General features: G+C 33.8%; 1 protein-coding gene across 1 annotated transcript in view; it reads right to left on the bottom strand.

Moving 5' to 3' along the window:
* Window positions 1-14,050, bottom strand: part of LOC114329820 (fatty acid synthase-like) — a 164,881-nt gene that overhangs the window by 73,892 nt on the left and 76,939 nt on the right. Inside the window, exons 11-12 of the mRNA XM_050646366.1 lie at window positions 3,959-4,256; window positions 778-874 (exon numbers count right to left, since the gene is read on the bottom strand). Of these exons, the coding sequence (XP_050502323.1) occupies window positions 778-874; window positions 3,959-4,256 (395 nt within the window). The remainder of the gene's footprint in view (window positions 1-777; window positions 875-3,958; window positions 4,257-14,050) is intronic.

Genomic DNA, 14,050 nt, shown 5'->3' with positions numbered 1-14,050 from the left:
ATCAACTATGAAAATCAGCATAATTTTTTATATCCCTAACTTTTGACGAGCAGTTTATATAAGATAATAACAAAGAAAACAAACATGCACTTAGGAGATAGAAAGGGTTGAAAAATACAAATGCCTGGGAACCTGGATGTCAGAAAATAATTATCAAATAACAAAAATATGAGCCAGGATAGAAATAACAAGAAATGCGTTTGTAAAAATATAAAGAATACTCTGCAATAAAGATAGAGTAAGAAGTGAAGATAAATATAAGAAAGAGCATTGGTCAAGAACCGATCTTATCAAAAATCAAAACTAACCAATTCAGTTGGTTTGGTCACGTGGTAAGAATGGATCAAACTCGACTTCCAATGAGAATAATGGAAATGGGAGAATCAACGAAAAGAAGAAGAGGGAGGTCAAGAAAAAGTGTGTGGTTCAAATAGAAGAATACGGAAGGGAAAGAGGAACAACCGTCGATAAGATGAAGGAACTAGCAAAGGATAGAAGAGAGTGAAAAATGGATAAATAATAAATCGGAATCACACATTGACACCTGAAAGGGTATAGGGAGTGACAGAAGAAGAAAAATCCATTTGGAATATTATCTACAAAACTTTGATAGTTGTATCATTAAAAATGGTTAACAGTGACAGAAAATGCAAACCTTTCATTTAAATGTCCAAAAATGTACAATTTTCTTGCTTTCAACTAAATATCTGCGCCTTATAGTTATGGTGAAGCCTTATAGTCTAGTTATAGTTTTTTATTATTTAGTAATATACTTACTTATTGAAGAGAACTCGACGGATTTAAACTTTGCTCTAAAGTTGTCCAATAATGAAGATACACTGACAGTCGCATGATTGTTGGTTATATTGTTAGCCTGAAAATTAGATATTTTTTACACCACCAGCAGACACCAGACTCAGTAAAAGGCAGTTTTACTGAGTCTGGTAAACCAATACTTAGTCTAGGTTAGAGGTGGCTGGTGTACCTAACGTTAAATTTTTACTGCGTTAAATTTGGCCTCCGTTATGGCGGGTTGACATTACTAGTGAATAACGAACGTGGCTCACGCTTACGTAGTTCACCCTTTCTACACAACTAATGTAAACAGATATTCGTGCAGCACGAGTGTTTCACGAATGGTCTACGCCACGCCACGATAGATATTAAACATGTTAAATATTTCACGCTCTAAAGACAGTCGTAGATACAGGGCCAGATTTACATATTAAACCCAACTAGGCATTAATATTTCTGGCGTCCCACGCCTTAATTTCCTACCCCCAACCCCCTCATTATCAACCACATACCCTAGTGTTCTTTTGCACTAGGTATTAACAATATTATATGGTTATAAAAGAGAAGTGGGCTAAGGAATGAAAATAATAAATACAAAATTACCGTAATTAATGTTTTCTAAGGTTTTAATAATAATAGTTAATAGTGATCATATAACTTAAAATAATACACACAGAGTGCTTACAGCTTTCTTAAAAAATACATAAATAATATGGCTACCATAAAATGTTTGTTAGTTAAACCTACAGTAGCTATAAATCAAGTCACAGATCAAACTATGGGCTTTCTGCTACTTTTTGCAGCAGCAAACTCATTAATAATATTGTCGGTTATCAGAACCGATTTTATATCATCAACATCATAATCATCAACTATGTTACACTTCGTATCATCATCTACATACAGTGTTTTTGTTTTCGCAGCTTGCTCGTTTTTGTCGTCTCCACTTACTGCTACTGCTCCATCTTCATTTTCAACCACTAGTTTAGCTGATAAAACACTTGGGCTGGCCTCGTCCTTCTCATTTTCTCTCTCTTTTTCTTTAGAAAAAAATTTTTGTTAGTTTAGGAAGTTTTTCTTTATTCGATATAAGTTGTACTGCGCACCACTTTTTTTGCGGTTTTTTAACAGCACTGAATTTTCTTAAACGCATTTTGTATATAACACATAATACTCCAAAAAATAACAGTTAATAAATAAGTATTAACTAAATTAAAATCAATTACTGTACAACGAAATCAAACAAATAACAGCGCCCTCATTCTCAAAATGCAACAATAAAAACTCGAAAAATAAACACAACTCGACCTCTGATGCTACAGCACGACCGACACACACGATACAGACAAATACCAAGACTACCCGATCAGTTTTAAACAAACAGATTTCCTGAGCTGCAGGTACTTAGTGTCATGTCGATGAACGGGGAGGAGAATGAGGGGTTGGAGGAGCGGTATTGGCGGGGGCGAGGACTACTGAGACAGATAATAGGCGAAAAATAGCAAAGTGAGCGGGATTCATCTTACTTGCGCTGTAATACGGTCTCCAGGTACAACGTAAAGAAAGTAACAGAATTAGTAAATAATATATTCTCACGGTTATGTTTAAAGTAGTATATTAAATCATCGCTCTTATATTTTTTAATCTTTTAATGCGTGGTAAACTGTGCCAGAGTGTACTCGGAGCTAGGCAATGCGAACAAAATCCGCCCGTTCCGCGCCCTAACAAATTTGGCGCTCTAGGCCAGTGCCTTGTCGGCCTAGTGGTAAATCCGGCCCTGCGTAGATAGTTAGTATTTGTATTTGTTAGTAGTTAGAACGTAGGCCTGCTACCCCTACGTTCTCTCCGATGAGACTCCAACAAGAGTCGAAAATCGTCGATTCAGAGGGCTGGACTGCGCTCCGTATTCTAATTGAAGAATAATATTGTTTTGCCTTCGCATTGCAATTGAATAAAAATGGAATTTTTATTTTATTTTTATATTGGTCGTTACTTCTTTGAGTAACTAGATCCATTTTCTGTTGGAATTTACCAGCTGAACAGACAGGGTCGTGAATTGTAAGTTTTTGAATTCCCTCTTGTCTTCTTCGCTTCAGCATCCATCTGGCTTGCAAATATTAGAAGCCATGGAGGTGTTTCCAAGAAAATGGACCGATAAGTTTTCAATTTAAAAATCTTTTAGTAATATTTTAATATTTTTCAATATTATTAATATTGCTATTAGGACTGAAAACTACTTCATCTTTCAATTGCCAGATGACGCTACTCATCTAGTCCATTCACGTCAGTTGCGGTGTGGGGGATAAACTCTCGGTGTTGGTCAATTGGACTATGGAGTAGCAGGCTTACGTTCTCTCCGATGAGACTCCAACAACAGTCGAAAATCGTCGATTCAGAGGGCTGGACTGCGCTCCGTATTCTAATTGAAGAATAAGATTGTTTTGCCTTCGCATTGCAACTGAATAAAAATGGAATTTTTATTTTATTTTTATATTGGTCTTTACTTCTTTGAGTAACTAGGTCCATTTTATGTTGGAATTTACCAGCTGAACAGACAGGGTCGTGAATTGTAAGTTTTTGAATTCCCTCTTGTCTTCTTCGCTTCAGCATCCATCTGGCTTGCAAATATTAGAAGCCATGGAGGTGTTACCAAGAAAATGGACCAATAAGTTTTCAATTTAAAAATCTTTTAGTAATATTTTAATATTTTTAAATATTATTAATATTGCTATTAGGATTGAAAACTACTTCATCTTTAAGAAGAAGAAGACTTTGTAATCCCTCTTTAACTGCAGCTTTTCTGTTTATTAATTTTTCAAGTGTTTTTTGTACTTCATGCTTGCTTATGTGAACTTATTCATTTTAGGTAATCTCTGGTGTTTGTGGTTCCAACGATATGTAGTTGTAAGTCATGTATATAATTTCTTTAGATAGTCAATTAATGCATCCTTTTCGAGATGTTTCGGGTCTCTTTGATCTTTTGTCAAGAGCCATCTATCTTTTTGTAAACCATAAAAATCATGCTCCGGTTAATCTGAGAAGTGCTCACAGTGCCATTAATACATAACTCATTTATCGTAAAACTTCGTGGTCTTGAAATTTCAATCAGATAAAAATAGTCCCTATAATTTAAATAAATATAATAAAATTTAATAATACTTACCATAATTGTTTCTTTTCCGTTACAAACTGCATTTAATTTCTCTACGACGTCGTTAATGGTGGATGCGCATTCAACAGTTTGTTTAAAAGTCAGTATTCCATCAAAGTAGGCAGCTAGCAATTCCCCAAAAGAGTAACCAAAATAGTTTGTAGGCTTAATTTCCAACATCTTGAACATGTCTATTACACCCAGTTGAACTAATATACTTCCTAGTATTTGATTTTTAGGGCTACCTGATTCATGTGCTTCAAGAGCATCATTGATATTAATTCCTTTAGGAAGTAGAATTTTATGTGCTCTAAAAATACAAAACGATTCAATGTGTACACAGTATTTTTTTTATTTAGCTTAATGCCTCGACAACTAATGGCCACTGACATGGTACAGTTGATTTTGCAGTAAGATACCTGGTGTAGTGTGGGCTGAGTAAATGTCTTGTTACTTTGAAAAGTCGACTTCATTGTCTTTACAAAGAGATGCTTATTTTATTTGGTCCCTCCGGTGAGTACCGATCCCACAAGGATAGAAACTGTTTTTATTTATTAATTTCTAATAATTGAAAAAAATTCCTACCCCTGAGAAGATTCGAACTCATGAACCCTGAATCCAAGTGTAGGCTCTCTTACCACTGGGCCACAGAGGGGGTACATAGTATTTATAAACATAATTAAAATGAAATGTCGGTCACCACGGCTCAGTTGGCAGAGGCGCAGTCGATCGACAAGTTTAGTGGATTTGCGATCGACGGTTCGAGCCTCAGCCAGGTCATTAAATTAGTAAAAGGCCAACGTCGGTAGTATAAAATTCAATAGAATCTACGACTTGGTCTGGAATAAACTGGTGTCTGATCGGCCTATGTAGGAGCGGTACGGCAAGGGATAAGGGCTTGCGCCTTGGTGATACTCCTCCATAGATCCCTACCGAAGGGCGTTGACGCCTAATAATGATGTATACAGGGTGTTTCATTAATAATTGTCCATATAGTAACTGGAGAAACCTTAGTACAAAATACGAAGATTTAACCTAAAATACTTAAATAAAAAATAAAATGTGGTTCCTTAATGAGTTACAGGGTGTTTTATCTAAAAATTTAAAAACTATTTTTGCTCAGAATTTTAAAACTATTTGACGTATCCTTTTCATACTTAGCAGAAAGTATAGTTACTATACAAACTACTAAATTCTGTTATACAAACGTTTCTGTCTATTACCAGAGGCGTACGACGGGGGAAAGTGAATGGTTGACCCTTTCCAAATTCTACGCCACTGGCGGAATTTTTATATTAGTTCAATTTTTGGATTCTCCAATACTTTCTATGAAAATAATATACTCTTCATTCGCAACGATAAAGTCATTCGTTTTCGAGATCTTTGAAGTTAAAAATGAAACGGCACGGCTATTTTGATTAATGTATTGTGTCGCTTCATTTTTAATTTCAAATATCTCGAAAACTAATCATTTTATCGTTACGAATGAAGAGTTGATTATTTACATAAAAAGTATTGAAAAATAAAAAAAAAATGCACTAAAATAGCAATTTCGTCAGTGGCGTAGAATTTGGAAAGGGTCAACCAGCCACTATCCTCCGTCGTACGCCTCTGGTAGTAGCTAGAAACGTTTATTTATCTTAATTTAGTAGGGTGAATAGTACCTACACTTTCTGCCAAGTATGATAAGGATACGCCAAATAGTTTTAAAGTACTGTGTACAAATAATTTTTAAATTTTAATCATATGAATCATAGCATAAATTCAACTATCTCGAATATCTAACTTCAAATATCTCGAAAACTAATGACTTTATCGTTACCAATGAGGAGTATATTATTTACGTAGAAAGTATTGGAGAATCTAAAAATGGTACTAAAATAGTAATTCCTCCAGTGGCGTAGAATTTGAGAAGGGTCAACCATTCACTATCCCCTGTCGTACGCCTCTGGTAGTAGCTAGAAACGTTTGTTTATAATAATTTAGTAGAGTGTATAGTAGTCGCACTTTCTGCCAAGTATGAAAAGGATACGTCGAATAGTTTTAAAATTCTAAGCAAGAATAATTTTTAAATTTTTAGTTAAAACACCCTGTAACTCAGTAAGAAACCACATTTTATTTAAGTGTTTTAGGTTAAATCTTCATATTTTGTGCTAAGGTTTCTCCAGTTACTATATGGACAATTATTAATGAAACACCCTATATACAGGGTGTTAGTGAATAAGTATGAACAATTTTAAGGACTAATTCTACATGAAAAAATAATGCCTGTTTGCTTTATAAACATATGTCCGCAAATGCTTCGTTTCCGATATACGAGGTGTTGAAATTATGATTTCAAACTGCCAATTTATTTATTACTCTAAGACCAGTTGAGCTATGAAAATGAAATTTGGTGAGTTTTAGGAGGTAGTTATTGCGCATTTTTTGACATACAACTAAGAATTTTATATTCATCATTGGCGTGCATATGGGTAATAGTCTGAATTTTTGTAAACAAAAAAGTAGTACCCCATTGAGATATTTCAAAATAAAAATTATTTTTAAATTCCACGTTTAATTTTTAATAAGAAACCTTTCTTGACTTTTTTTCATATGGTGCACCGTTTTTATGCAAAAAAATAAAACATCTTGGCGCGTATTTTTCATTTCTTAATACATTATCAAGAACAACTATCCAATATAATATTACCAAACTAGAACAATAACAGAAAATATTACTAATAAGATTTAAACTAGGTGCAAAGCTACAAGAAATGTTTAAAATGATTTCCTTTACAGGTAACAGAAGAATTTTATATTCATCATTGGCGGGCGTACGGGTAATGGTCTGATTAAAAAAAAAATAGTACGCCACTGAGATATGTCAAACTAAAAATCATTCTTAAATTCCTCATTCAATTTACGACAAAAAATCTTTCTCGTCTTTTTTTCATACAAGGCGCCGTTTTTATACAAAAAAATAAAACATCTTAACGCTTACAAAGTATTTGAGGTAGTTTTTCATATGCATAGAAACTTAGTTCAAATACTTTGTATGTAAACGTTAAGAGGTTTTATTTTTTTTTTGCATAAAAACGGCGCCGCATATGAAAAAAGACAGGAAAGATTTTTTGTCGTAAATTAAACCAGCAATTCAAAAATGATTTTTAATTTGACATATCTCTGTGGCTCACTATTTTCCTCTTAAAAAAGTCAGACCACTACCCGTACGCGCGCCAATGATGAATATAAAATTCTTCTGTAATCTCTAAAGGAGGTCATTTTTAACATTTGTTGTAGCACTACACCTAGTTAAAATCTTATTAGTAATATTTTCTGTTATTGTTCCAGTTTAGTATTATTATTTTGGATATTTCTTGATAATAATGTATTAAAAAATGAAAAATACGCGCCAAGTTGTTTTATTTTTCTGCATAAAAACGGTGCACCATATGAAAAAATGCAGGAAAGGTTTTTTTATCACAAATTAGACGTGGAATTTAAAAATAATTTTTAATTCGAAATATCTCAGTGGCGTACTATTTTTCTCTTTAAAAAAATTCAGACCATTACCCGTAGGCGCGCCAATGATGAATAAAAAATTCTGAATTGTATGTCAAAAAATGCGAAATAACTATCTTCTAAAACTCACCAAATTTCATTTTCATAGCTCAACTGGTCTTAGAGCAATAAATAAATTGGCAGTTTGAAATAATTCAACACTCTGTATCTCGGAAATGAAGCATTTTATAGAGCATTTTATAGAGCGGAAACGGACATATGTTTATAGAGCAAACCGGCATTATTTTTTCATGTCGAATTAGCCTTTAAAATTTTTCATACTTATTTACTAACACCCATATATTAAAATGAAATACTCGCTTTTGATTACAATAAAAGTTTTCTATAGTCAATGGACCTAATGTACATATAACCGCGCTCCATTTCAAGTTCCCTACTTTCAGACAATTCTTCTTTTTCTTTTAACATCATAACCCTGGATGAGTCTTTGCCTGTTTGACTACGTCCTTCCATTTAGATCTCTCTTGTGACCTTCTCCTCCATTATCTTATGTTCATGGTTTTCAAGTTGTCTTCCACGTCATCGAAACATCTAGTTCTGGGCCTTCCCTTTTTCGCCTCCCTCTCGGCTTACATTGTAATATTTTCTTTGTTGTTTTTGCATCTTGTTTTTCTCTGAACATATCCCAGCCATAACAGTATTTGTCAGCCAATAAACTGTATAATATGAAAGATCAAGAGCTAGAAAATGTTCTATCAATAGCTTCGGAAACAGGATGGAAAGAAAAGACGACGAATACTACGAAAAAGGACGATACGACTGGCTACATATAGATATATATATTCTCACATAAACTAAAAAGAAAGGAAAAGGGAGTGGGGGAATAGGTGAGTTCATTCATCTCTACAGCGGCGTTGACAAAGTTGTGAGAGCAAAAAGACGAGTTTCCATTGCTGTCCATGAATACGAACAAGCAGGAATGAAAATGAATGTAACTAAAACAAAATACTCACGAATAGGGGAAGAAAACGAAGATCCAGAGTGCAATTAAGACAAATAAGACGATGCATAAATATTTAGGTAGTATTATATCTAACAAAGGTTCATCTGAAGGGGATGTTTGATGTAGAGTTCAAGAGGAACAAAAGAGTATAATATGTGATCCCAATTCTTTACTTTGGTCCAATCGAATTTTTATTAATACAAAATAGACAATCTACAGAGCAATTGTAGTCAATATTGACATATTGATAAGAATACTGGCAGGTTACTAATGCAGAGCGCAGATATTGTTAGATTTGTAGTCACAAAGAATAAGCTATCTTGATCACTTCGAAAGAATGTCAGATAATCGTGCTGTAAAAGTAATCCAGAGATGGAGGCTCCAAGGAAATAGAACAGGAGGAAAGCCCCGTAAAAGATGGATAGACGACGTAGAGGAAGATGTCAAAACCATGAACATCATGCAGTGAGGAAGGAAACTATCCGACAGGGCAGAACGGACGAATATTTTTAAGCAGGCCAAGACTCACAACTGGTTACAGCGCCATTAGAAAAAGACGAAGAAGACCGAGAGCTTACGGAAAAAAATAGACAGTAATATATAGAAAGTAGCAGAAGTAGATTTTTTCCGAAGAGTGTGTCGAATATCTAACCTAGACTACATACCGAATAATGAAACTAGGTGATGCGCGACTCGAATACGCAGAACAAGTAAAAGAAGAGAGACAAAAGACAGATATGGTATGGGTACATGATGCGCATGAAAGAGCATAGTAGAAGAGCCAAAAAAGGAGGGAAATCGACACGAAAGAAAACTACTCTCCACGTCAAGAATAATAACTTTTATTTAATAGTCTCGACTGAAAGATCTAGAGGGATATAAACCGCATACGAACCATTCTAATCCTCGTAAAAATAAAACGAAGTGGAATATACAAACGACAATATTCGGAATATTACGCACTAGAAAAAGTAAAAGTAAATCTTGTTCTTCCGTTATAACTTCTTTTGACATCATAACTCTGGATAGGTCTTTGCCTGTCTGGCTGAAGCTAGGACAAAAAATCCCCGGACAAATAATCCCGGACAAAAAATCCCCACAAATTATCTCCGGACAAAAAATCCCCGAACAAAAAATCCCCGGACAAATAATCCCCGGACAAAAAATCCCCGCAAAAAATCCCGGACAAATAATCCCCACAAATATTTTTGGACAAAATATCCCCACAAAAAATCCCGGACACAAAATCCCCAAGAAATATTTGCTGCCGAATAGTTCTCTAAAAATTTTCCCGAAATTTTACCAAATTTCGAATTCCAATTCATGCTGAAAACTTCAAATTTTATATGACAAAGGAGTGTGAGTTTTTTTAAAAATCGTGGAAGATATTATGGGTAATGAGCTAAGGCCCCGTTTTTATGACAGGCGCTTAACGCGCGTTTTGATAAGGCGCGATTACAACTACATACATTTTACTTGAGACCGTTCACATGCAAACGCGCGTTTTAATGACCTAAAACGCGCGTTAGCATGTGAACGGTCTTAGGTAAAATGTGATGTAGTTCTAATCGGGCGTTATCAAAATGCGCGTTATCAAGCACCTGTCAAGAGAACGGTGCCTTAGCTCATTCCCCATATTTTCCACGATTTTTGAAAAAACTCACACTCTTTTGTCATGTAAATTTTGAAGTTTTCAGCATGGAATTGGAATTCGAAATTTGGTAAAATTTCGGGAAAACTTTTAGAGAACTATTCGACAGCAAATATTTCTTGGGGATTTTTTGTCTGGGATTTTTTTGTGGGGATATTTTGTCCAAAAATATTTGTGGGGATTATTTGTCCGGAATTTTTTGTGGGGATTTTTTGTCCGGGGATTATTTGTCCGGGGATTTTTTGTCCGGGTATTTTTTGTCCAGGGATAATTTGTGGGGATTTTTTGTCCGGGATTATTTGTCCGGGGATTATTTGTCCGGACCCCGTCTGGCTATGTCCTTTCATTCAGATCTCTCTTGCAGGGCCCCCGCAAGGATGAGCGGCGCCCGCGTGCGGCATATATTTTAGCGCCCTTAAATCTACTATATCCACAATGTATTTTTTTTTCGAATCCTGAGAAAACTAAAATGTACTTAAGTATTTTTCAAAAATTTAAATGCAGAATGAAAGATTACGTTATTACCGAGAGCCAAAATTCGCTGAAAATTTCTATAATGTTTATTTTAATAAGTTACAGGGGTAAAAAAAAGAAAATTTATTATAATTTTTAATTTTAAATATCTCTTTCAAAAAAAGCTTTTGTTTATTTTAATGGACTTTCGGCAATTGGTAATAATGTAATCTTTCATTCTGCGTTTCAATTTTTTAAAAATATTTATTAGTTTTCTCAACATTTAAAAAACATTGGTTCGAAATTTTGGGTCTACGCTCTTAAATCTAGAAAGCGATAGCTAAATCTAAATTGAATTAAATTGGTGTTTTCCTAGATTTGACTGCAGCAAATTCTTTTATGTTATCTTCGAAGTCAATTTTATTGACGAGTTCTTGCTATATAGCTAATATTGCCAAACCAGATAATCTTTCCTCCACCACAGTAGAACGCAAATAATTTTGAATAACTTTAATTTTCAAAATGATCTCTCACCATCAGAAGCAACAGACAGTTAAAGTGAGGATAATTCTTAATGAAAAAGTGATATTTAGTAGAGATGTAGTTAAATATTTTCAAATATACAGCCGAACCCGCTTATTGGACTAGCCTTCGTGCCAGTCAAAAGTATTCTTATAAACGGGATATTCTAATAACCGATCATTAGTGTCTAGTAGAAACGTTTGAGACCTCAAATTTATATTCCTTAAAGCGGGATATTCCTATAACCGGTATTCTAATAAGCGGGTTCGACTGTATATTGATTATTAAGAGTTTTTAGTAGTGAGCTCAGTTTTTACTGGATCAGTTAGCTTTTGTTGAAGAGCAAGACAGTTTTTTTTAAATATCATCGTAACTTAATGTAATAATATCACTAAAAAACCAAAAAAATTATCATAAATAAACATCATATCAAATCTACTATTTAACGAACTTAGGATTTGATCAATTATTCTAATACATACTGTCTAATTTTTATGTTAAAGGTTATAATATCTGTTATATTTGTAAGATTCTCACAAACTATAATTATATGAAATTTATATGGCTTTATAGCTTCTATCCTACTCGACCATCTTCTATCACTTAGAGGTTTTAGATTTAACTCAGGAACATGTAGTTTTATAATATCCCATCTTTTTGTGGAGGAAGAGAAAAATAAGTAAAGTTCTTATACCATATTAAACAAGTTTACTATTTTATTTGACACTTTAGCAGCATAATTCATTACTAAATTTAAGCTATATGCAGCGTGTGGAACAAAAAAGCTCGAGGATTATCCTACCCTTATCACATATGCATATTGCCATAGTTATCATACCCTTGACCTGTCATGTCTTTTATATTTAAATTTTGTAATAGTTCAACTACAAAATTAAATAACCATTCCCCTGTAGTGTCAAATATTATTCGAAAAAACTTTCTTGTATTTGAACTTTTTTTAGAATTATCGTTTAATACAACATAACTCAAAATTAGGCCTTTTTGCTTTGTACCACTTGAATCTGAGGTACAGTCCATAATTATTGAATACAATTTGGAACTATGCAGCATACCCTAAATATTATTTTTTACTTTAGAAAACATTAATACTGAAAAACGAATATTCGAAAATTATATTTATTTTTAAAAATACAATAATAGTAGAAATTGTTTATTAACACCAAATATAAAATAAGATTTTAATTATTTTTTCAGCAATAACACAATATTTGATTTTTTGAGATTTCTCTAGCAGTCAATGGAAAAATTAAAATTAAGATTGAATAAAAAAATGATCTCATTTAAAATAAATATTTCTTAACCAAACCTTCGGTTTGGTGCCCTTTCGGGGTTACGCCCACGTGCGTCGCACGCGTTGCACGCCCGGTCACGGGGGCCCTGCTCTCTTGTGACCTTCTCCTCCATTATCTTATTTTCATCGTTTTCAATTCGTCTTTCACGTCATCCAACCTTCTCGTTCCGGACCTTCCTTTTTTTTGCCATCCTATCGGCTTCCATCGTAATATATTTTTTTTATTTTCCATCTTCTTGTCTCTGGACATGTCCCAGCCACGACAGTCTTTGACTTTTGACAAATTAGAAAGACTACTACTACTACTATCGGTTTACAGCTTTCTCCGATGCCTTCCGACTCCTAATCGCCATTCTTCTTTGTTTAACCATACATCTGGAGGGATTGCTCTTTCCTCTAGTTCTTTTTCTATTCCATCCCTCCAGCTTCTTCTCACCCTTCCTCTTTTCCTTTTCCCTTTGTTAGAGAGATATTGCAGAGTCACTTTTGCACTTGCTGTATTACAGCACGCGTTATTTTGATAGTAGAGCATGCGCAGATGTGATATTTGGCTTACGCTGCGGTATTGGAAATACGACCTGCCGTTATTAAGGGAGACGTTGTGCGATATTCGTTGCGCTATTATCTTTCTTAGGTTATGTTTGTTGGTTGTATTTCATTTAAACCAAGTTTATTTGTACCTAATAATTTTCTAAAATGAGTACCACAGACAGTGACGTGCTGGTCATATAAACGAAGCGGTGCAATCACCGAGAGGCTGCGGCCTCTTGAGGCCGGTCAAATAAGTATTTTTCACAAACAATTTTAGATGTAACAAAAATTTTTTTAAATTTATAATCGAATGATATCAACAAAACATTTCAAGAAAATTTAATTCATTTTTAAAGCTAACCAGCTTAAAAACCTCGTCGGAATCATTCTCATCCGGGCAAATTTCGGTTTGGTGTTGGCTCACAAACTTTAGTAACATAGTAACATAATTCTATGGTTCATTTTTTAAATAGGAGGAGTAAACTCAAAAGACATTATATTATCACATCCAATAATGTCACTATAAAAATAACCATATTCATCTTCTTTTTTGGTTGATCATGTCGATCTTCGAAGGTAATCCACAAATATTATATTATACTAATATGTCGCTAAAGAGTTCTAAAATCAACTGTTTTCATATAAAAGAAGACTAAAAATCTAAAAATTAAAGGAATATGGCAGAAAACAGAAAAAATCGCCGATGTATTTCTTAATTAACCTATGAATTTTAAATGCCATTAATGTCAAAATTTCATAAATGTCAATAGTGTCAAAATTTTATAAGTTATTGGAATAAACTTGCCTATGGTTGAACCAATTACAAACAAGCATTACGGCGGGGTAAATTTGAATTACTGCTCCTATTTAAAAATCGAGGTTTAGTATCAACAATGTTTGGACTATTAAAAGTCATTGGATTGCTTCTTTTTTTGAGATAGTTATCTACGAATGGATGTTTAGAAAAAATATTGCAAAAATAAAAGACTAAATTTAGTAGGAGATACTAAATGGTGGGCTAAAGACCACTCTTCGTAAAATATTTGGAACCTTCGAAGATAATTCAGAAAGTTTATTTGTTGAATTAATTTTATGTTTAGAAGAAATTATTAATAACAGTGGTAATGA

Source organism: Diabrotica virgifera, chromosome 3, assembly GCF_917563875.1.
Source record: "Diabrotica virgifera virgifera chromosome 3, PGI_DIABVI_V3a".
NCBI classification, from domain to species: domain Eukaryota; kingdom Metazoa; phylum Arthropoda; class Insecta; order Coleoptera; family Chrysomelidae; genus Diabrotica; species Diabrotica virgifera.
The sequence above is the reverse complement of the archived record's forward strand: the minus strand, read 5'-3'. Positions and strand labels throughout refer to the sequence as shown.